This window comes from Varanus komodoensis, unplaced genomic scaffold (assembly GCF_004798865.1).
Source record: "Varanus komodoensis strain SLA01 unplaced genomic scaffold, ASM479886v1 scaffold5, whole genome shotgun sequence".
Classification (NCBI taxonomy): Eukaryota; Metazoa; Chordata; class Lepidosauria; order Squamata; family Varanidae; genus Varanus; species Varanus komodoensis.
The window spans coordinates 2,084,881-2,109,087 of NW_025336087.1; the positions used below are offsets into that span (position 1 = coordinate 2,084,881).

Consider the following 24,207-nt stretch of genomic DNA (forward strand, 5'->3'; position numbering starts at 1 on the left):
GAGCTGGGCCTTGAGGTGGCGCAGCAGCTGCCCCCAGGCGGCCCGCTGAGAAGGGCAGCCGGGTCAGCTAAGGTGAGCCGTCCTGCATTTCTGCTGAAATTATATCTATGCGCATAAGCAAATCGGTGCCCTCCTTTTCGCCGATGCAAGTCTTCCTTTCCAGCAATTTAAGTGCGGCCCCCCTCGGGGGGCTCCTGGGAACCACCGCGCCCCCCACGCGCACACCCCACGCTCCATCACGGGCCGTGCCCCGACAAGCCCCCATCAGCCACGAGGAACGCCGACCCGGGTCCGGCGCGGGCGGGAGCGAGGCTCTCCCCTCGGTCCGCACTCTGCCCAGAAAAGGGCCTCACCCTGGCGAGGAAGGCGGGGGGGGGCGAGGCGGCGGGGCTGGCACGCATTTTCGGAGGGTGATGCCAACCCGCCCCCGCCGCCCCCCCCCCAGCCGCTCGCCCGCTCGCCTCTGCCGGCGCGGCCATTGACGGCTCCGGCGCTGCCCTCGCAGGGGCCCGCAGCCGCCAGAGCGCCCCCGCGGCCCGGTTCCGGGGGAGTCCGCCGCCCGGAGGGGCGCTCCTGCGCCCTCCGCCCCCGTTTCCTGGGGCTCCGTCCCGCGTCGGCAGAGCAACAGTACGTGCGGCGCTGGCGGCGGCGGCGGCGGCGGCGGCGGGCGGAGTGTCTGGGCTGGGGGCGGCGGCGGCGGCGGCGCGGGGAGGGGTTTGCGGCTTGGCGTCGCTGCAGAAGTGTCGGCCTCTCCGGGAGCCGCCACGGTGTGCGCGTGTGTGGATGTGTGGCGCGCGTGTGTGTGCGCGCGCGTGTGAGTGTGTGCGCGTGTGTTCCGGAGAGCCTCGCTCGCTGCCTGGAGGAGCCGCTGCCGCCCGCCGCCCGGGCTTCTTCGGGCTGCTCTCCTCCTCCGCCGCCTCCTCCTCCTCCGCCTCTTCCTTCTTCGCCGCCGCCTCGGCTCGCTTCCTTTCCGCCTCTTGCCGCCGCTCTCCCGTCCGCCCGCCCGCGCCCGCCCAGCCGCGACGGAGTTGCAAGCAGGAGCGTGCGAAGCCGACGGTTCCGAGTCGGTGGGTTCTGCCTCGCATCTCCCGGGGGCTCCCCCTGCCCGCCCGCCCGCGTCAAGCATCCCTAAACGCCCCCGACTCCTCGGATTTATTGTCGAGCCCGAAGGAAATTGTACGACAACATCTGGGCGAGCGCATCTGGACACGCAACACCGACCTTTCCCGGATTCCTCGGGGATAACAAAAAGCGAAAGCATTTCCACGGTGGCTTTTTTTTTTTTTTTTTTTTGACGAGCCATCCAGCCTTCCTCTGAGGTTTCCATCTTTTAACTGCCTCTTAACACTGGCATAGAAGAAAGGAAGCAAATCATCGAGGGAGGGAGGGGGGCGGGGGTGGAAATCCGAAGGCTGCCTTTTTCCCCCCCGTTTCCTCCCCCAGGGATTTAGTTCATGGGGATGTGTTCAAGGCAAGAGAGGATTCAGAAGGATATTGACGTTGTGATCCAAAAGTGCAAGGCGGAAAAAGACTGCCTGTTTGCAGGTGAGTTTGCAAGCCGTTACTCCGGGTCCTTCCTCATCCTTCCCTTGGAATAACCCCCACCCAACCCCCACCAAGTCAGCCACTTGCCTCGAGACCATTGCTTGGTTTGCCCCCTAATATGACATGTTGATCAGAGGATGGCTGCTCTTGTTTTGGGAATAGAGCATCATATGTTTGGTAGAACACTGATGACCCTTTCTTAATCTTTGTCTTAAAAAACAAAGCTTATATCTCCCTGTTCTTTGTAGCGCGCGCGCACACACACACACACACACACACCATAGATGCTCTATGTGGCAAATAAGTGATGTGGGATTTGCACAGCAAGCCTAGGATGTTTTTTTCCATTCACACAACAGTTTAATATATATGGTAAATCCCCTCTTGCCATCTGATTAACAAATCCCCCTTCCCCCTTTTGGGCTTGTTTTCCACCTTTGCCAGAAAAATATGCTCGGATTCGTCCATTCGGTTTTGTGTGCATAGGAAACAGGCTGGGGGTGGGAGAGAGCAGCCCTCTCCAGGGTGGGAACTTCACAATATTGCCCTCAGATGTCCAGAGCTGGACGAACTGCCTTTTGTGACCTGAATCCCCTCCCCACTCGCCACTTCCCTTCTCTGTTCAAAGCCTCAATTTCGCCTGTTGCTTTCTTGTGATCATTACTTACAGTGTTTGATTTGCTTGGAGCAGCCTGGCTTGTTGCTGCCTGTTGCCTTCACTGACAATGGAAATTCCTTCTGTTGCTATAGCACCGGAGCACTTGTTGCAGGGTGGGGTGGAGCGTGGGGGTGTTCCTGCTGTATTACTATTATTATTATAATACTTCAATCAACCCCTTTCCCCTTATCAGTGGCAGACTGTGTGTGTGTGGGGGGGGGCAGGGGAATACATCGGGCATAACAGCAAATGTTCATCAATAGCAATACCGCTCTTTTCTGTTTTAGATTTCAGATACGCAGATTCCACATTTACCTTCACCTACATTGGGGGATCCAAAAGGTATGACTATAAATTAAAATAGCTTGATTTCCCATCATTCTGTGAATTCCAAACCAGTTCGATTGAGTAACTTAAGAATTCACCTCTCCTTCTTTTGAAGATAACAGTTGATGCCTTGAGGCTTTTTTAGAAGACATACTACCCTGGAACAGGTGTTTTGTGGTGTGATGACTAGCCATCAGATACCCATTGATCAAGAATTTGCCTTGCCTTCACTTGTTCTTGTCTTAGTTTGACCTGCAGAGTTGTTTTTGATAGGCATAAGGAAGAAGATAACCGAGACAGGGAAAAGCTGCTTTGAGAAGCTGGCGTGTAGAACAGAGTACAAGCAGAATGGACAATGTTTCTGTCCATATCAGTGTAAACCACAATGTGAAGATGAGACTGCAATACATAAACAACACTTGCAGTTTTCCATATTAATGCTGTGGATAATTGAAATAAAAAATTCAATAAAGTTTATGGTGCAGATAACAATCATTTCCATAACTACCAAACATTGAACCAATTACATTTGGTTCACTGATACACTTTTAAGTTATTCACAGATTCTGGCTATTGCATAGGCTACATAAATTTTCATATGACTGAATACATTTTTGTGGGGGTTGTTATGATTTTTGAACAGCTGTGCAGTTTTTAAAAATTGCAGTGCATAATCACCACTATTAACTGGCAATATCACTTAGATTCACTTGGTTGGAAGGCCAAGGGCTTTCAAAATAAAAATGGTTACTCTTATTTTGATTACATTTCTCTTTTTGCTGTGTTGTTTTGACTAAGCCAGACTTAAACTAAATGTTAAAAAGTGTTCTGGTCTGAAATGAGAACAGAGTTTGGTGATAGTTTCAAAGGTGTGCATCTGTTCGGTGAACTTGCCTTAATACGGGTGGAAGAAAGTAGTGAGAGATTGTAGTTTCATGAAAGTGAGATTTCAGAAGATTATTTTTTCCTAATAGAATTTCTCCATCCTCCCTGAAGAGATGGACAAGATACCTATTCCTGTGCATTGGACAAGATACCTATTCCTGTGCATTGGAGAAGGAGCTGAGAAGTTGCCAAGGAGGATAAGATTCAAAGCAACCCCTCCTCCAAATAGACATTGGTGCTTCAGATTTTTCAGACCTACTAGTCACATTTAATTATTTTTACAGAGTCATCAAGAAATTATGTGATTCCCAGCATCTCCTCTATTTTGGCCTGTGGTCCATATCTTTCTTGTTGATCTATATTTGTGCATTTTTAGGCAGCTGCTGCCCATTTGTATTTAGAACCAAGGCATGAATCATGGAGACCTTGCTGCTTTTTTCAGTGGGCTTAAGTTGATGCACCTAAATCTGCACAGATGAAACTTCTAGAGAAAACTCCTTACACATGATCATTTGACCTTTGCATCTAGATTGAACGATTGGTCAAAGAATTCCTGTCTGGCCTGTGCGTTAGTAGTTTACCTTGTTGCTGAACATTGGATCTGCAGCCTAGATGTGGTTATATATTAGTCAGCTGAATTTTTTGAGATAAGGATAATGGATATAAGCACCATAATTTGAGTTTCTAACTATTCCTGCAGTGCTATGTCAATAATGGGAGGCATGTTTTATTAGCTATTGTGGCATCTTTTGTGAGACAAGCAGGGCAGAGGTTGATAGCTCCGCACCACCTTTCCCAAAGCAAAGGAAATATCTTTCCTGCAATTCTAGAACTGGTGTTTGAAGTTGTACGTTCACTTCGCAGACCTTATGATGGCATACTGGAAGAGACACAAAAAGAAGGCCTGTCTGTAGTTTGCCTATACTGAACAAAGGAGTGAGTGGTGGGCACCTGTTAACCACCAGATCTTGTTGGTTCCTGCTGCCATAATCTTTAACCAGTGACTGTGCTTATTGGGCTGGTGGAAGTTGGGGTGCAAAACCATCTGGGAAGCCACCCAAGCAGAGGTGGTGATCACTGCTGCTGGGTTGGTACAGAGGTTACCACCAGCTTCTGGCACTGGTCCAAGCTGATGAGGTCTCCCTCTTTTTCCTTCTCTCCCTTCCAACTTTGATGCTATACTTTTATGCAGCAAAATGAGGGCATCAAACATAGATCCCGAGCTTTCCTTCCAAGGAAGCTTTCCCCTGCTCTTCTGGTGTGCTCTGCGTGTGATTGTCTCATTTCATTTTCATGATGATCCTATGAAGTAGGTTAGACTGCAGTCTGCGTCCCGGCTGCATATTCATCACTTGATGGTGAGCTTCATGTGGGAATAATAGAGCCAGTGTGGTGTAGTGGTTAAGAGCGCAGGAATGGAACTTGGGCAATCTGAGTTCTATTCCCCACTCAGCCTGGGTGAGTTTGGTCCAGTCATGGACTGTCAGCCCTACCTACCTCATAGGGTTGTTGTTGAGATAAGATTGAGACCAGGAGGAGGAGAATGATGTAATCCACGTGGAGTCTGTTTTAAGAAAAAATGAGATATAAATCTAATAAAAAAGTAAATACCCCATCAAGAATTAATCACCACAGATGAAATGGTCATATCCTTCAGTGACAACTCAGATTCAAAAATTTGGCATCAGTTGTATGTTATGCTGTGCTGACTAATCAGAAGAATAGACATCAGTCAGTGTAAACTGAGCTTGACAGACCAAAGCTTACTTCACCTGTTCACCTTTGTTGATGGATTTGAGCTTGGATTTCCCATATTCAAATCCAGAATTGAGCCACTTCATCACCCTGGATGCTCCATGGAGCATTAAACTCCTGCTGGATTAGTCCAAAGGTCCATCCAGTCTGTGATCTGCTTCTCAAAGTAGTTAAACAGATGTATATTATGTACTGGCTTTTTGATATAACACTATAAGCCACCCCAAAAAACCCTCACATGAAACAATAAAAACAAACTCATGTTAAGTTAAATTAAAAAACAAGCAAACAAAACCCCCAAGCCAATGCTGTTTACATTTTGACAGTATCTACAATGAAATTAGGCATCTTTTAATAAAATCATACTAATCAGAAGTGATAATGAGCCAATATTAAAGGCATATTGACAGAAAAGGGTTGGAGTTAGGAGTACGGTTAAAATGGGATAAGGGCAGGACAAGATGCTCCTGTGGGATGAATTTGCACAGTTGGGGCGCTACAACTAATAGAAACCTGACCTGCATTCCTGTCCACCATACTTCTGGTTGTGGGGGGACATGAACAGCACCTCTTCCAAAGACTTCAGAGGTGGGCAAAATCATGCGGTCCATCAACGATTGAAGTCCCATATTATTTTGGGGTTCAAAGCACTTGCATGCATTAGGAAAGCAAACCATCAGGACATGTGCGAGGCTGACCTTTCCCTGCTTCCTGCCTATCAACTAACTTACAATAACTCAACATTGTTCTTGGTTTTTGTATTTTTTATCCCACGTATTTCCTGAAAGGAATCCAAGATGGCTTACATAATACTTTTCTCGATTTTATCCTAACAACAGGGTTGCGAGTTAGGGTAGGCTGAGGGTCAGTGGCTGGCCCCTAATTCCCACCAGGATCTGTGGTTGGACTGGAACCCAAATTCTTCAAGTTGTAGTACAGCCTTCTAACCACTTTGTACTCTGGCTCTCCGGGGTGGGGGTGGGGGTTCTTTTCAACTTTTTTACCTGGCTTCCAGCTCCTGCATTCTACATTTTTAACAGCCTCTGGCAGAATGGAAAACATAGAAAGTTACCTTATTTCAGGTGAGACTGTCGATGAGCCCAGTACTCTTACTCTGACTGGCAGCAATTCTTCAAGGCTTCAGGTGGAGGGTCCCCCCCCCCCCACCTGCTGTGTGCTCCTTTTAACTGGAAACTTCCTTTTGAATAAGGACTCTCCCCAATCACATGGGTGGAAGCAAATCACATTGCAATCAAAAGGCTATTTAGGATTGTACCTTTACTCTGTTTCAGATTGTTCCCTACGAAAGTAGCCATTTTTGTGTCCTGTTTTCAAGAACAGTTTGCTTTCCATTGAAGACTTTGCTTATCCAGAAGCCTTGCCTGTGAATTTCATAAGACCATTTCTGTTTGCCTTGTGCTGGGAATATAAACCATATTTGTGACAAGCAAATATTTTGCATTTTGTGGCCATTTTTGTTGGGTTATACTTATTGCTCATTTCCCTGATACAGTTTGATGAAGGGTGGCTTATGCATATTCAAATAAATATAGCAGAAATAACCAGCATTCAGTCGTATTTACACCCAGCAAAATAGATTCCACAGGAAGTTATTTCCATCACTGTAGGGATGGACCACATGTGGCCCAGGTATTGCAACACACTGTCCCTTGCTGTGTCCCTGCATCGTAAAGAAATAATGCTGACCAGCAGAATGGTACTTCATAGTTGCTACTGAGCACGAAAAGGGTCAAGCAGTACAATGCTGGTAATCTGGGCTAGATGGACTAAGGATGTCTTCTTACGTTTATTTGCTTTCCCTCTTTATTATGCTTAACAGTCCCACGGAGTTCAATGTAAATTTGTTTTGGATTGCCACCTATAGCTGCAGGGCTGTACGATGAGGAAGTAGCCTCATTAACATCAAAGGCATTTACATTGGAGAAGATAGGCATAGGATTGCTCTGCCCATCTGTCATATGTGCAGAACAATGGGCACAATGTGTTTTTGGATGGTGCCTGAGTTTGTTTACGTGCTATACAGATGGGGTGCATGTGTCCACAAGAAAAAATCTTTTCTTTTGTAAAGGTTAAAAATGTTTGTTTAGGGGAAATGAGACTAGCTTTGAAAATGCTTTCAGTTTTCATATGGTGTTAGAATTATAAATTGGGAAGTTTAACTCCGTTGCTCAGGTCTTTTAGCTTCCAGCAAGAAACAAATTCATGCAGCATTTACAATTAAATCCCATAACTAGAGAAGTTAATGCATTTGCTTTCTCATCGGTGCTTTTAAGATGCTCAATACAAGCAATCGATAGCTTAAGGCTGAAGCTCTCTGACCTTTTCTGCATTGTGTGATTTATTGTGAAGACTCTTACAAAATCTCTAATGCGTGGGGGGATCCTGGTGATTTGGTTTGATGATGATGATGATTTGATACATGCAATTAAAGATTGACTCATTATGATGGTTATGAACTAGAATCTTATTCCTTATACCTGTAATGGGTAATGAATTTGTGCATCAAATGAATTTTCTGCTCAACTCTTTACCATTTCACATGATGGAATTATAAAATGTAACGTTTATGTAGCAGTTCTTGATCACATTCTATCTATCCTGTATCTTTTAACTTAGCAATATTGAGAACATTGTTACAAGGAAATTATCCATATTTCAAATGTGGGATTGAGTGCAAGAGATACTGGCTTGCTTAAGAGCATGTCATGAATTCTTGGCTGAGAAGAAATGTGAACAGGGAAGTTTTCCACTTACGTTCGTAAGGCAATCACGATACTGCAGTCACACCAGATTCTTGGTACTGTTTCCCAACTGAGCCATTCCGAAACATGTACTTTGCATGGATGAACCTAATGTTTGGAACGGGTGATCACAGATACATTCCAGGAGCAATTTTTTTTGTGATTGGAGTGGCTGGAAATAGCACTTTGACAATCACAGATGCCATCAGACTTTTCTGCCTTTGCCTTGTTTACTCCTTAAGTGTGTCCAGGAAAGTTCAGAATTTTTTTCTCTGGGGAAAGGGGAAAAAATGGCCATATTAGCCTGAGCTCAATTGTTTAGAATGGCCACCATGTCCATTGAGCTCTTGAAGTGAACTCTGGTAGTCTGCACAGGAGTCAGGTGTTTGTCATTCTGCCCTTCTTCATGTTGGTGCTGGTGCACCATTACTTCATGGAAGAAAGTCTGAATTTACTGGTCAGAGGCAGGACCTTCTTCACTGGAGCACACAAAAGGGGGAAATGAAGGACAGGCAACAATTAGAGTAAGAGCTGCAGGCCGCATGGCACGAACCTTTCCGGTGTATGGAGTAACAATGATAGCTTTGCTATTGTTGTAAATGGTGTATAATCTCCAGAAGATGGACTGGGCATGCAAAGAGTTCGCTGAACTGTGATGATGAAGCCTTTACTAACTGGTACATGAGACTAACAATAGATGGCAAAAGAAGAAGGGGACAGCAGAGAATGAGGTGGCTAGATAGAGTCACTGGGGCAGTTGGTGTGAGCTTAGGTGGACTCCGGGGGATGGTGGAGGACAGGAAGGCCTGGAGGAATGTTGTCCATGGGGTTGCAATGGGTCAGACATGACTTTGTGACTAACAACATGTGAGATTAAGGTTGCAATCCTTGATTGCAGTTACTTGAGGATAAGACCAAGTGACCCAGTTCATATGATCTGCCCTTGTGGCTTGCTTAAGTTACAGTGAAGCATCATGCATCTGAGTGGGTTTTAAATATTCAAGCTGCAGCTTGTCCTGTTGTCCAAGTCCAGGAATCCTGGGTTATGTGAGAGTTAAACAACTCACATAACCTACCAACAGACCATGGGTTATGCAAGAGTTGTTTAACCCTTGTATTACTCACAATTCTTGGGTTTGGATTACATAATAAACCATGGCTTGAATATTCAGAATGACTGGCACATGCTATAGGTCATGCTTAAGAAAACCATGGCAGACTGTTTGATTGTGAAAGCCAGCCTTGGAAAGACTTACTTTTGAGTAAGCATGCACAGAAATATATTGTCTGGCTATAATCCTATGCAGATCTGTTTAGGACTAAACTCCATCAAATTTGATTGGATTTACTTCCAAGTAAACATGCACATGATTATGCTTTTGGTAGTATATCGGGAGTATTAATACTCCAGTTCACAGGATTAAGCTACTCTTGTACAGGCATGGATCTGTCCATCCTGGTCTTGTCAAGACTGTCGGATCTTTAAGGACAAGCATCCCATTCTGTTTCTGCACACACTTGCTATTTATTTATTAAAAATCCATGCAAAAATGTATGCATTTCCCCCAGGCACTTTACATTGCTGAAATGCATTGCTGTGCTTCCTTGGAAGAGGGGATATATGCATTTTATGTACATTTTCCCTGAAATGTTTGCCTTTGGAAAGCCAGCAAAAATGTGGGCTTTCTTAGCAACTCTTGCACAGCTTCCTGAAAAACTCAGGAGGAGCAAATAGGGTAAATTCTTTAAAAAATTAAAGGAGGCAATTTCTCAAGAGAATTCTTCTTAAGTGAATTAGGGTAATGTACTATTGGACCAGGAAGCAGCCTTTCTTCCCCCATGTGCTGGAAAGCTCGAAACATTCTGCTCTGCTTTTCTAATTGCCTTTTCCGCAGTGTTCATGACTGGAGTATGTGGAGTACTGATGTTGTCAGGATGCATGGCTATATTGGCTATTTGCCCTGACCCGCAGAAGACTTTTTCTTGAAATATGCTATGCTGGCACAAGAGACTAGTGAAGAGGAATTGCTGTATTGGAAGCAAGGTTCAAGTTATGAACGGGAGTGCAGTTTAAGGATGAAATATTTTAAGCTGTTGAAAGTTTGTCCACTTTCTTGGAAAAGACTGCTTCTATGGTGGGAAAGGGCCTTTTTGGTGGTGGTGTCCTTAGTGTGTAGAGAGAGGTTTTACTGTTGACAGTGTGGTCCTTTCAGCCCTTGGTGAAAATTATTTTGGGGCACAATCTTATCCATGCTTAGGCAGAAGGAAGTCCTGCAACTGTTAGGAGTTGTACAACTTTTTAAAGGAGCTGTAGAACTTTTTTTCTGTCCCAATATGCATAAGATTACATCCATATTATTTGTTATTTTAAGTTCTGTTAAAAGCCATTTCAAGATTGCTTTAAGACCTTTCAAGGACACCAGTGGTTGATTTCTTTCTTGGGTATAGTTTTATTATTGGTTTATTATTTGTGTGATGCTGTTTTTTTAAAAGTCTTGATTATGTTAATTTTTTATGTTAAACATTGCAAGCTTTCCATATTACTATGTTGTATAGGAAGTATAGCAAACATAGAAAAGATACTGCAGAGTTGAGAAAGGTGTGGGAACAGGCAACACAAATGATGAAGGGACTGCAGCCACTCCCATATGAACAAAGGTGATCATCTCTGATACTATTTATTTTAGAAAAGGGATGAGAGAGGGGAGACAAAATAATACTGTATAAAATCATACATGGTGTGGAGAAAGTGGATAGGGAGATAGTTTCCCTGTCTTTCACAGTGCTAGACCCCAGAGTCATCCCATGGAGCTGATTGGTGGGAGATTTAGAACAGATAAAAGGAAATACTTTTTTTTCAAATAGAACATAGTTAAGCTATGGAATTCACTTCCACAAGATATAATGATGACCGCCAACCTGGAAGGCTTTAAACTCATTGGACTGGGCAAACTTATGGAGGTTCATGCCTACTAGTCCTGAGGGCCACCAGTTATGATGACGGTCTGCTCATCCATACTGTGGAACATGAGGAAAATGATACTTTTTTCACTCATGTTCTTGTATCCATGTTAGAGACAAGATGACATTGCAAACAGAATTCTGGATGATGATGATGATGATGATGATGATGATGATGATGATTACATTGCATTTCTGTACCACCCATAGCTGAAGCTGCCTGGGCTCCACAACATTTAACTCATCCATCCAGATTTCAGCCAGGCCTGACCCTGCTTAGCTTCCACAGTCAGGCAGGATCAGACACTTCAGGCTATACAGAAGCTAGACTAAACGGGTCCTTGGTCTGTTACACCATGGTGCTTCTTAAAAAGAACTAAAACCATGCACATTCAGCTGGTCCCGCGGAGCCAGTGGCATTTTGGTGTGCAGCATGTAGGTGTGCAAGGTGCACATGGAGATTGCCAGTACCACCACCAGAATGCCAGGTGGACAGGTGGGTGAAGGGGAAAGGGAAAGGGAAGTGTGGTGTGATGTTCCTGCCTTAATAGTTTTTCCAACTTTGATTAGCTGCTAGCTTTGATGTGATTGATGGCCCTCCACCACTAACCTGCTGGGACAGGCATCCTTGGTTGTTGCCTCCCCTCTCACACACCTCTTCAGCTTTAATGCCTGCCTGCCTGAAATTCTTGAAAATGTCCTATAATCCTTGATGCCTGATGTTGAAGACAGGGAATTTCTAACCAACTGAAGCAGGGCTTTTTTGCTTTGATGGATAATGTCGACTCTTTAAAGACCTGCAGCTCTTGTAGCCAAGACAAATACAGAGTGGGTTTTCTTCCATGGATGGTATGTAACTCTCTGGAATGTGCCTTTAAAAAGTGCTGTGCCAACATGTATCCCACATATTTTCCAGGCTTTCTCATTCATTCTGATAGAAAAGAATCAGCTTTTGAAAAGAAATGGAAAGTAAGAAACATCTTGTGCTTACTTTAGGGCTGTGGGGGTGAGGCGTGTGCACAGCTTTCCTGCCCTTCATTGTACAACCGCCTCTCTGACAGCCCGTAGCCTCTTTGACTTCCTGCCCAGGGGAAGCCAGCATGGAGTAATTCCTCCCATCGGACTTCTTCTGATCTGGAAATGTATGCAATCTGGGAACACTGGATACATGTGTGATAGACAGAAAAACACCCACTCCATTCCCTCAGCCACCTCATTTTGATCAGGAAAGGTCAAAAACACCACCAAACAAATTCAAAATAAATGATGAAATGCCGTGAGAATGAGGGAGAAAAATAGAAGGCTCTCTTGTGAGTTGGTGGCCAGGGTTTGGCATTATGATCTCTTCTCCTCTTCCTTGGAGCAGGACAAAACATCCTTACTTCTCCAAGCTGGTGCAGGGCTTCCAGGGAAGGAGCAGTGTTCTTACCTCCTGTGTTACCAACAAAATTAATCCAAAAACACCCCTCAGACCTTGAGGAAAGTGTTGAACTTGGAAGAATCACAACCAGAGTGGAGTGAAATCCTTCAGAAGACATTTCACTCAGGAAAGTCCTGAGATTTTTCTTTTCTCTCTCCCCTACCCCCTCCATCCCTGAAATAAAGGGGCACTTTGTACGATGTACTCCAAATCTTCTTCACTTTTATTATATTTTATTGCATTTTTTTTGGTGCTGGCTGAATCCCTCTCCTCTCATGCTAGGATTGATAAGGGGTATTGTGGAGAACACAGATTGGGAACTGTTGATGTTTTTGCCACTTGTAGTGGCAATGCAAAAAACAAACAAAAATATCCCAAACCAATAAGCAAGCAAGCAAGCAAGCAAGCAGGCATTCTTAAGAAAATCAGAAGCCCTTGCCAGTGGTGAATGCTACATTTTTCTTCCCCTAGAGAAATTCAGTGAAATTGTTCTGCTTTCTCCCCCCTCCTCCCAGTTTTTCTATTCCTAAGCAGCACGGATGAGAATCCATTTGTGCACAGCAGTAACTAAGAATACCTGCTTGTTCCGTTGGCCCTGGCTTGATGCACGGAAGATGAGATGCTTGGCGGGGGTCGGTCTGTGCAAGTTCGTTCACACACGATGCAGCAGCAAGGGGAGGGGGTTTCTTCTTTGCTCTGCTTTGTACAGCTTTTCTGGCAACATGAGTCCAGAAGGTACAGAATTGGCTGAGGCTGCCGGGTGAAGGGTTAGTGTGTGTTTTCAGGCACACTACCGTATTTGCTGGAGAGTTCAATGAGTAAACAAGGACTTACCTTTTCCACAAAGGTCCAGAGCTGGTCAAAGGAGATGTCTCTCCACCTGCAAGACTTTTTACTTCACGGTCACCATCTCAGTGCTTTCACAAGATCTGGATTGCCTTGCCAGACATCAGTCGCACATGCTGGATTGTGCGTATGACCATTTCACAAGTGGGTGGCAACACAAGAGAATGCCTGTTTGGTTTCTGCTCCAAGGCTGTGGAGCTCCCTCCCAAAGAGTTATCTCCATCTCTCCTGACCTTCCATGGGCAAGCAAAGACCACTTTGGATATTATCTTAATTCTGTAAATGTTACACTTTAATTATATTATATATACGGCTTTATTGTTTTAACCAATAAAGGGCCAGTGTGATGTAGTGGTCAAGAGCGTGGGACAGGGACTCAGGACTCTAGGTGCTGGTCCCCGCTCAGCCATGGAGCCAACTGGGTGACTCTGGGCCAGTCACAGACTCTCAGCCCAACCTACTTCACACGATTGGTTGTGGGGATAAGATGGAGAGAAGGAGGAGAACGGCGTAAGCTGCTGAGTTCTTTAAAAGAAGGAAAGACAGGAAATCAAATAAATAAATAAATAAACCATTTTAATTAAGTGGCACTTTTGATGAGAAAGTTGGGGGAACAAATCTAATCATTCAGCCCATCAGTGGCAATAATTTGATCACATTCCAGGTGTTAGCCTGCAGATGAGGCTGGATGCAATCTTGAACATATTTAGTTAGAAGGTGGTGAAAGAAAAACACCCACTTCATACCCTCAGCCACCTCACAATGATCAGGAAAAGTCAAAAACACCACAAAAAGAAATTTAAACTAAATGATGAAATGCCCTAAGAATGAGACATTAAAATGGAAGGCTTTCTCATGGGAGGGGAAGGAGGAGGAGAGTCATTCTAGAGCAGACGATGTGAAAGACTTCTTCCACTTTTTGTTTCCCACACTGGCCAGCCAGATGCCTCTGGAAGGGCTGTGACTTAGTGACAGAGGGACTGCTTTACACACAGAAGGCCCCAAGTCTGCTTCCCAGTGGGGACAGCAGCTGCCAGCCAGTGCCAATGATTTTGGGTTAGAGGAACCCATGGCCTGACTCAGCACAAGGCAGATTCTTATGTTGGAATCTTGCATATCAAGGTAAGAACTTCTCTCTGTTTCCCCCCAGACACTGTTGTACTGCCCCCGAACTGCTTCATTTATCAATCATAGCAAATTGCAGCCGATGGACACATTCATGAAAGATACTTCAAAATAAATACTAATAACAAGTACATTCCCTCAGTCTGGATCCTTTTGAATGCAAAAAGGCCAATCTGTTCCCCAAAAAGGGGATCATGAGCAGGTTCAGCTGAAGGGGAACTGCTTGGCAGGAATACAAAAAGTACTTGGAGAAACAGAAAAGCCAAATGGAGGAACACCACCTCGCCTCTCTCCCTCAGTGAGGACTGAAGAAGCTCTGTATGCCCAGAATGCAAACTGTTTAGGAGTGGAAAAATGCCTGGAGGTGGAGAACAGAATGAAATGGAATGGAGTAGGCTTGCTTTCCACTGAAAAGTGTGTATGAATAGTACACATGAAAAGTGTACATGATTTGTTCATTGTGTTTGTTGGGGGCGAGGAAAGAGGGAGGGAGGGAGGGAGGGAGGAGTGGACTGTCTTTGCCTCTGTCCTCAATATCAGGAGCTGGTCCTACCCTCTGCTTCTAAAACTCAAACCAATCCTTCGAAAAGCAGCACTTTTATGAAACTCTGCAGTTAACAGAACAAAATTGAGCTCTAAATAGCCCTCTAATAAAACTGAAAAGCTTCTGCTCATGCAAAGAGCTGAATGCAGAGTGGAAACTTTTTTGGTAAAGCGTCTGGCTCCTCCCTCAGGGTGGCTCCTGCCATTGTGCCGCTCATTTCTCCCAGTGCCGCCACACTGGGTCAAGGACTGGGTGCCACGCCTGCTCCCCTCCCCTCCTGAAAACCCTTCCTCCCCTCACTAGGCACAGTTGAAGAGGCTTCAAAGGCTTCGGCTTGGCTTGCTCCTCCGCCTCCTGTTCAAAATCTGATGGGTCCCACTAAGAGTCTGCAGGTGTGATTGACTGGCCCAGTCTCTGCACTCATCCAGTTGGCTTTTGCCTCGCTAATATAAGACTCCTAGGTATTAGTCCTAATGGAGCACAGTTCTCGATAGATGGAAAGAAAGGTGTCTTTCCCCATTCAGATTATTTGATCAGAGCCAGCTCTCAGAATAGTAATTCAGTGAAATTAATGGTGGGGAAAAGAGGAGAATTCTTTCTTCACACTAGTTTAAGCAGAGAATCTAAGGCGAGTTTTGCTGTCATTCCACATTTAGGCTCCCTGCGGAGCCCAGCGTGAGATTTTGGTGGTTGGATCAATAAGAACATCTTTCCTCATGAACATTATTGAGCTGTAATAGTGTGAAAATTATGGGACAATAAGATTTAGGCCAGACGTAAATGTAGGCAAAGCAGGACTAGTGTTTGAAGGACTCCCCCGCAGCACTCCAAACACACACACTTCAAATAAAGCTAAAGGAGGAAAAATGAAAATCTCATGAGGAGCTCAAGCATGTGAATTGCATGGATTATCATAAATAATCCTTTCCCTTGGAGGCTTGAGTAATCATTTTTTTGGCTGGCTAGTCGGGCACAGCTTCATTTTTCAAAAATGATCTATGTTCACATGTCTGAATTATTGGAACTGTTTGACAGGACTGAAGTGCTCGCTGGTTTAGGAAGACTGTAATTAGGAATTTATGAGTAGGGAACATCTTTGTGGGATAATCTGGGCACTAAATATGGAACAAACTGTATAGCAATTTTAATAATTTTTTATTCCATTTTCAGAAAGCTTGTGACAAGTGGAGCGATGTTCCTATAGAATGTGAAGTGATATTTCAGAACAAGATTTGCTCCTGGTTAAGTGCTGTAGAAATTCGAGAACATGTTTGTATGTTCTATGTTTCGGGAGCATTTGTTTTATTTTAGTTTAATTTCTGTAGGTACAAAGAGGACTTTAGAATCCCTAACAGATTTCTGATTATTATTTTCTTTTAGTTTAAAAATAGCAAAACTACCCCACTTATTTATATTGTCTTTCTTTTGCGGTGCCCTGATTGTTTCCAAACCTGGCCAGCTGTGAGGGTTGCTGATATGGCACCTTTCTAAAGATGCCACCTTATTATAGCCTGGACTTCGCAGATATTAGACTTGGCTTTCAGAGAACAAAGGGCTAGCTTTCCTGCAAAACAAAATAAAAAACACCTAAAGGGATTCTCTTACCTCTTAGCAAACAAACTAATTCTAATTATCTCTTTGGAATCTCTCCTCTGGCATTGCTAAGAAAAGTTGTGAGAGTGAAAATCACAGAAGAAACTTGTTCTGACATAGCACCTGACCAAGCATCTCATGTTATGGGGAAATAATATACATTTATAGTCTATCACTGTAACCAACCCTGCCTGTAGCTGCTTGGTTACAGTTACCTCTGATGATCTGATGCCTTAAGTTGCCCTGTTTGCTTTCAGAAAATTTCGGCTGTATTCTTAGAAGGGGAATTAATTTTGAAAAACAGATGTACACTCAGACTGTAGGTCTTTCAACTGCTTTTCGCTCTCTCTCTGGAATAGGCATTCTTACTGCAATCTCACGCATGCTTACTTGGAGATCAGTCACATTAAATCCAGTGTGCTTACTCCCAGGCAAGAGCTTATATGACTGATTTAGCTTAAAATTTGCTATTTAGCGTTTCAGAATGAATTGTTAATAGAGTCGTCCTTTCCTGAGGAACATGCAGTCGTTTTTGTGCAAATTTCCGTGGCCCCCGTTTGTGTTCCTTCCCCTAAGGTGATTTTACAGATTTTTGTAGTACTTTGATTTGGAGAAGCCAGAACTTGCTCTCCTTCCTCATTCCCCAGAATGAACAACATTGTGTTCACCAACAGGATAGCTGAATGTCCATTGGGTACAAATTGGATAATGCCCAGAAAAGGTAACACATTCTCCCCCGTCTTGGCTTCGAGCAGGATCAATTTTTAAAAGTAATTTTCAACATGCTTCTCAGAGATTGTATCAAGTGTCTATATACTCATCTGGCCCTATAGAAAGCAATTTCCCTTTGTAATAAGAATATTTGAACAGCAGGCTGGTCTGTTCTGGTCCAGCTGATTTTGCCACTCCATTTACCTATATGGGACTAAGAGAAGTGGATGCCATTAATGTCAGAATTAAGATGCTGGAGAACCCTGCCACTTTCCTGCTGCAGAGATTTCATCTCTCTCACCCTGTTCTGTTTGCACAGTTTCCAAGACATCGATGCTGGGTCAGGGCTAGTACTACTCTAGGGGGAAATTACGTGCATTGCTCTGTAGAAATAACAACTTTGTACCCTGCCAAAACATGAAGCAGCACATGCTATTAGGAGTAAAGAGACCATGATTTCTAGTTCATTCTCCCAGTCCAAATGGTCATGTATCATGACTTAATACAGACCACTCTTTTTTTGCTACCCTTTCGCAAACAGAATCAAATTTATACAAATGATAAGGTGAGTGTGGTAAAGCTTCAGTGGGTTTACTTCAGGGTTTAGGGGACGGTAGCACCTTCATAAGTTTAAATGTGCCTCTGTTCTAAATCAACTCCCCCATAAGTTGTTTCCCTACTTTTCAGAATGGCTGTTGTAGCTCTGATGCATGCATTTGCATATAGTAAATAGATGCTTAATGCAGGTAGGACATCAGAACACGAGAAAGGCCATGCTGGATCAGACCAAAGGTCCATCTTATCCAGCATTCCGTACACGCGGTGGCAAACCACTTGCACCCAGAGAACCCCCCGAGCAGGATGGGTACAAGGCCTCCTCCTGCCCAGGCTCCTCAGCAACTGGTGGATGCAGGCAGGCAATCTTTGGTAAAGGAGGGAACACATAGCCAGCAAGGCTAGTAGCCACAGGGTTCGTTTGCATTGATTCTGGCATTGAGGGAGAGTCAAGGGATTGATTTTTGTATTCGGATAAAATGTTTTCCTTTGCTTCACTTGCCAATGATAAAACCTCGATGTGTCTCATTTGCAGTGGAGCTCAGCATTCTTGAGTTACTGCCACTGCTTGGTTTCTGTTACTGGTATTAGGAAGTTACTGTTGCGCTATGTCAGATGTGTTCTCCCAGTAGAGCAGACACCGCTAGTGGATTAGGTCTGGGTGCTGTATGGAGCTGTGGACAGTGAACAAGGGAAGCTCTTGTTGGATGAACTGAAGTCCGCTCACAAGTGAAATCATCCTTTTGATAGACAGAGGTTGGGAAGCACCTTGAGTTGATTGGATGCAATGAACTGCCATAGAGAAGAAGCAGCAGAAAGTGATAATAATAATAATAATAATAATAATAATAATAATAATTATTATTATTATTATTATTATTATTATTATTATTATAACATTTCTATGCTGCCCCTTGCCGAAACCTCGGGGCGGCTTACAACATGATAAAATACATTGAAATACAATAGTACATAATAAATTACCATTAAATACAAAAATACAAAAAATACATTGACTTACAAATATAAAATTAAAATTATCAGTATAAAATAAAATAATCAAAAGCAAAGAGGTGTCTCGAGCTAACCATTTATCTAATTTATTAAGCACTCAGTAAAATAAATCTTCTCTAGGTGTTTAAGCCATATATCTGATCTATGTTCATGTAGCCATATGGAATTCAGTCCAAATCGTAAAAGGGAGAGTCTCTCAACCTTTGCTTGTGTCAGTAATTCGCACAGCACCATGAATGTTTAAGTGGCATCCTGAATTGTGAGGAATCGCTCAATGCACTATCCCTTAGATTGAATCCAGAAGCAAAGTGGTATAGGTTGTGCAGCGAATACATGGGCCGAATACATGGGCCGTTGTAAGCTATACCAATGCCTTTCCTGAACAGGTCTTTTGTGCAATACCTCTGAGATTAAAAGACAAAGAATTGTTGATGTCTCAGTGATTTGGATGTAAGTGGGTACAACTAACAGTGAAGGCCCTTGTTTCCTTGACCTGACCCATCTTTGTCTCAGTGTTGCAGCTTCAAGAATAAAAACTTTTGGGACTCCTAAATTCCTACTATTTTTGCTAGAAAAAAATTCTGTTAGCTCTGCACAGCGGCTTTTGACCATGATGTGCTCTTCTGACTGCATGAGTAGAATAATAAAAACAATGGGAGTTCCAAGCATGCAGAGAAAGCTGTCTGAGACTCGGAATTGAGCCGAACGGTACCTGCAGCTGAATGAAGAGATTTTTGGCTATGCATCATCCCCTAAAGTGACAGCAAATAGAAATGAATTTTCTGATAAACACACATTTACCTTCTTTATTTCATTTAAAAAACTGCTTTAGGATATTAATACAAATCAAAATATTGGAAGAATTTGCACAAGTTTCAAAACCCCAAAAGAGCAAACTGCTCTGTCTTTCCAGTTTGGAGCTAGATGTACATTTAGGACTATGTCTCCACGGCATTTGTGCCTACAGTACCAAATCACAGTCTAAGAACCTGCTGGCTGGAGCTAATACAAGCTGAAGGCTACAGTATGTGGAGGGCACCAGGTAGGAAAGGCCCAACTGTGGCCAGTGGTAACTCCTGTGCAGATGTAATACTAAATGCCATTCTGAAATGGAAGGACAGTGGGGTGAGTTGATGTAATGGGAAGATAGTGGGGGAAATGTTTGTGAGCAAGTGGTGGCTTTCCTGACCTATAATTCTGGTGACAGCAACGTTATACCTCAAGAGCCACTGGTGAGCATGTTGGACTGCGGCTTAGTAGATCTAGGTTCTGGTCCTAATTTAGCTGGAAGTTCCCTGGATGACTCTGGACCAGTCATGTACCATGAGCCTAGCCCAACTCACTAGGATATTGTGAAGATAAAAGGGAGAGGAGGGGGACAGTACAAGTGATCTTGAACTCTTTGCAAGAAGGAAAGAGGTGGGAAATAAAAATAATAATGAATAAAAATAGAATGGCTAGGTATCAGTACCCTGGACAGAAGTTTACACACATCATTCTTTTCATACCTTAGAATATCTTCTTTTACAACAACTGCAGGCTAAGTGGATTTGAATTTCCTAATTTTCTCACATTTAATGGGATCCTGACAGGATTTCTGAAGACCATCCATTACAACAGCTTAATTGAATTTACCATGTGATCGTATGTGCAGCAGATCAAGTACAATGGAACAGAAAAACCTGTCATCTGTGCTATGGTTACCATGGTAAATCAAATCTTTTCAGGTGCCTCATTAGTCAGGAGAGCTGATATTCAGAGCATCAAAAGGCATTGTGTCGAGTTCTACAGGCGTGTATAACAAATGTATGTGATATTTTATCCTACCAGGTTGTGTGGTCACAGGCTGGGGTGTGTATGTCCAGTTTTCATCTTCTGCTTCAGCTCTTAACTTACAGGCACTTTAAGCAATACGTCTCCCTGCCAAAAAAATTAAAAGAAATTTAAAAAATCCTTTTTCCATCTTCCCAGTTTTAGGATAAGGGAAAACTGGAAATAACTGGTTGAATCATCTGCCCCCTATGCAGAAAGATAGGGAAGAGTGTGTCTTGTTTTTATGCTTACAGACTATTGTGCTGAAGAGGTAGCTTGTACATCTTCCCTGTGGGATTGGGGGTAATGTGGTGTTGTCCCAAACTGAGACTGCATTTCCATACCTCTTTTGCTCAAGGTTCGTGGATTGTGATGTAAGGTTGTCTGCATCATAATTTACATGACTTCCATATCTCCTGTTGAATGTTTCTGAGAGTGATCACTCTTCTCCTATCATAGATGATATTTCTAGTTCCAGAGGATACTCTCCATCCTGCTATCAAGGTCTCTCAGGTTTGGGGTGCCAGAGACTGGACCTTTTCAGTAGTGGCCTTTTCAGAACAGTTCCCTTCCCAGGGAAATAAGCATGGCTCCTGCTGCTGTTGGCTTTTAAGAAGTGCCTGGATACTTTTCATTTTAAGTCCACATTTGATGGGTGTGCCACCTCCATAGTGTTTTGTTCTTGTTTGCTCCTTGTTCTAGTCAAGTGTTTTATTTTTTGCAAGATGGTTAAACTTTTTGAACACTGCTGTAGGAAGCAGGTTAGAAAGCTTATAAATGAATAAATAAATCTGCATGGTAAGCTTTTTGTACTTATAGTTAGTTGTTCTGCGAAGGTGCATGGACTGTTTTGTACTTGCCAGAGTTTCATAACTCACAATATATTTGTTTCTCCTTTTATAGCACCCTGAGTCCCAATTACTGGGAAAAGGCAAGATATAAATAAATATATTCTGCCCTTTATAAAAAAACAAACCTCCAGGGTAGGTAGCAACAGCACTAAAACATACATCTGTAGAATACTAGTACATATCTATCTATAAGCTAAACTCTGCTTAGCAAATGAATGAATTAGTTCCCAGCAAAGCTGACCAATAGTTAAATGTCTGGGTGAACAGATAGGTCTGAGTCTGGAGTCCAAATGATAGTAAGGATGGTACAAGGAGTATGACTTGTGGAAGGGCATTTACACTGAGAAGGGCCATGGTCTTTCATTCATTCATTCATTCATGCATGCATGCATTCATTTACAACATCTCTATCCCACTCCACACCGAACCAGATACCAGAGTGGTGAACAATAAGATAAAAACAGGCAAAAAGCATAGCGCCTTATATTGCAGCGATATCATAGAATCATAGAATAGTAGAGTTGGAAGGGGCCATGAAGGCCATTGGTCCAACCTCCTGCTGTTGCAGGACACCGAGTTACACCTTCCCACTCAGATGGCTGTCCAGTTTCTTCTTGAATGTCTCTTGTGTAGGACAGCTCACCACCTCTGTAGGCAGCTGGTTCCACTGTTGTATTGCTCTGACAGTGAGGTAAGTTAGGGTTCTGCTTCTCATGACCTAGAATAGTCAAGTTTAGCCTTTCCCAGACCTAGTGCTCTGTAGAGTCTTTGGACCACAGATCCCTTCAGCTCTGACCATTGGCCATGCTGACTTGGAAGTTGTGGGCAGGGGAAAGCAATCTAGCCCCTGTACAGTTTGCTAACCACAGACTAGTTGCACATAAACTCTTCTGCCTGAGGAATTTTGTTTGGGATTAGCATAACCGAAGGGGAATTATCAATGACCTTGTTGCCACACTTGGATGGGAAATGATTCTTATACACATAAAGGCAGCCTGTTCCTGAAGGAAATGAAAATTTGATCTAGCACTAGGTCTGTAGGATATGAAGAGCAGCCAGTTGGCTGAGTACCCATTCTGGACATTCTTGTTGCTGTTAACATTCTCTGTCCAAAATAATGGACAAATATTGGTCAAGTATTTAGACTGCTGATTTAGTAGAAATCTCTCTCTCTCACGCACACACACAGGCGCGTGGGCACACACACAGAGGGAGGGAGGGAGGGAGAAGAATGGTAATTACAAACCCCCAAGTTAGTTAACTGCCATTATGATAAACGATTGTAATCAACTGTTATTTATAGCTTATGGTGCAAAGCAAATACAAGTGTATCTGAATGATATACAAGAGATTGAATATCTCTGCTTGGCTTTTGTCCTAGAAACTAAGGAAATCATCAAAACAGTTACAAGACTAGTTTTAAAATGAAATTAAAGGAATAAAACACACCTATAAAAGACACAGCTTTAGCTCTCATATTTTTGTATAATGTTATAAAAGTGAACTAAAGAAGGTGGAAACAACCAACCAGGGTGGAGAATCAAGTTTTTAAATCTGTTTATGTATAAAGTAGGACAAGACTTGCCTTGCTTTAAAAGCTATATATGTTTCAGTCATTATTGCCCTTGCTAAGGGAAGACACTATGATGTGATTTAAATAATAAGCCTTTGCTGCACAATGCATTTCTGGGACATATGGAATGTGTGACAAGATTTGGATAGTATCAATTGACCTGCCTCCAAACTTGCATCACCAGAGATCTGGGATTAGCCATAGACTCAGGCAAGTCCAGGCTCAAGAGAAGGTAGGGCAATAACTTGGACTTTGTTTTGACAGAAAATGATGCAATACTGTTTTCTAAGCTAAACAGGCTTGGGTTTGGTCAGTTCATAGAAGAGAAAATACCTGGGAGAAATAACAGCATATAAATGTTATAATTAGGGTTGTCAGTCAGTTAAAATGAATGGAATCAGCCAAGATATATCTAATCAGTTATATCAGTATATATACATATCTGACTAAAACAGTAATTTTTCAGTGAAAAGGGCAGGGTTTGTTTTCTGTGATGCATGCATTTGTTGCAACAGATGCCATCTTGGAGAGACCTCTCCCTCCTGTCCATTGGGAAGGCTTCTTCCAAGACTGGATCTGCCACTTGCAGGGCTTCTTCTCAACTTCTCGGATTTAAAATAATTCAGATAAATGCACTGCACAATGATTTGGGATTTTTTTAAATGATTAAAACAAGCTTTAAATGGATTAACTAACCAGTTTATCAGTTCAGAGTTGTAGCCCCGGTAAAAGCGTAATTACACTAAAAAGTTGCTTGATGGTAGAGTGAGTGCCTTGCTTACCCAAAGGAAATTTCCAGTTACCTCTAGTTAAAGGCTATCAAATGGCAGTGCTGGAAATTCACCCTCACACTCACACTCCCTTCTAATGCTGGTGACTTTGAAGCATCAGTTCTAGTGAGAATGGAAAATGCTGGGCTGGATGGAGAGACTAATCTGATTTATTAAAAGGAGGCTCATGTGTTAATTTGTAATGTGGCTCTAGGGGAACAGCTGTGAAGACCCTTTAATGCACTTGTGGGGAAACATATCAAAAGCAGTGCATGTCTACTTTCAAGGACTTTTAAAGAGTGAGAGGCCTGGAAGCAAAAGGGCTTAATGCTCATTCTCAAGTTGCCTGAATGAGATATTTATAACTCCACCCTGCTGATTACTGCTACTGCAGGCAAATGGTATTAACCAACCCCAGGACACCTTCAACAGCCACAATTTTGAGTTTGAACATCACAATTGGCAACCCAGGAATGAAGTGCTAGCTTCCTGCTTGGTTC

General features: G+C 43.3%; 1 protein-coding gene across 5 annotated transcripts in view; it reads left to right on the top strand.

Annotated features, from left to right (window-relative positions):
* Positions 1 to 986: 986 nt before the first annotated feature.
* PARP8 (poly(ADP-ribose) polymerase family member 8) overlaps positions 987 to 24,207 on the top strand; it is a 164,074-nt gene continuing 140,853 nt past the window's right edge. For all 5 annotated transcript variants that reach the window (XM_044446283.1, XM_044446284.1, XM_044446285.1 and 2 more), the window contains exons 1-2: positions 987 to 1,545; positions 2,491 to 2,545. In XM_044446283.1, coding sequence (XP_044302218.1) covers positions 1,455 to 1,545; positions 2,491 to 2,545 — 146 coding nt within the window. In that variant the 5' untranslated portion in view covers positions 987 to 1,454. The remainder of the gene's footprint in view (positions 1,546 to 2,490; positions 2,546 to 24,207) is intronic.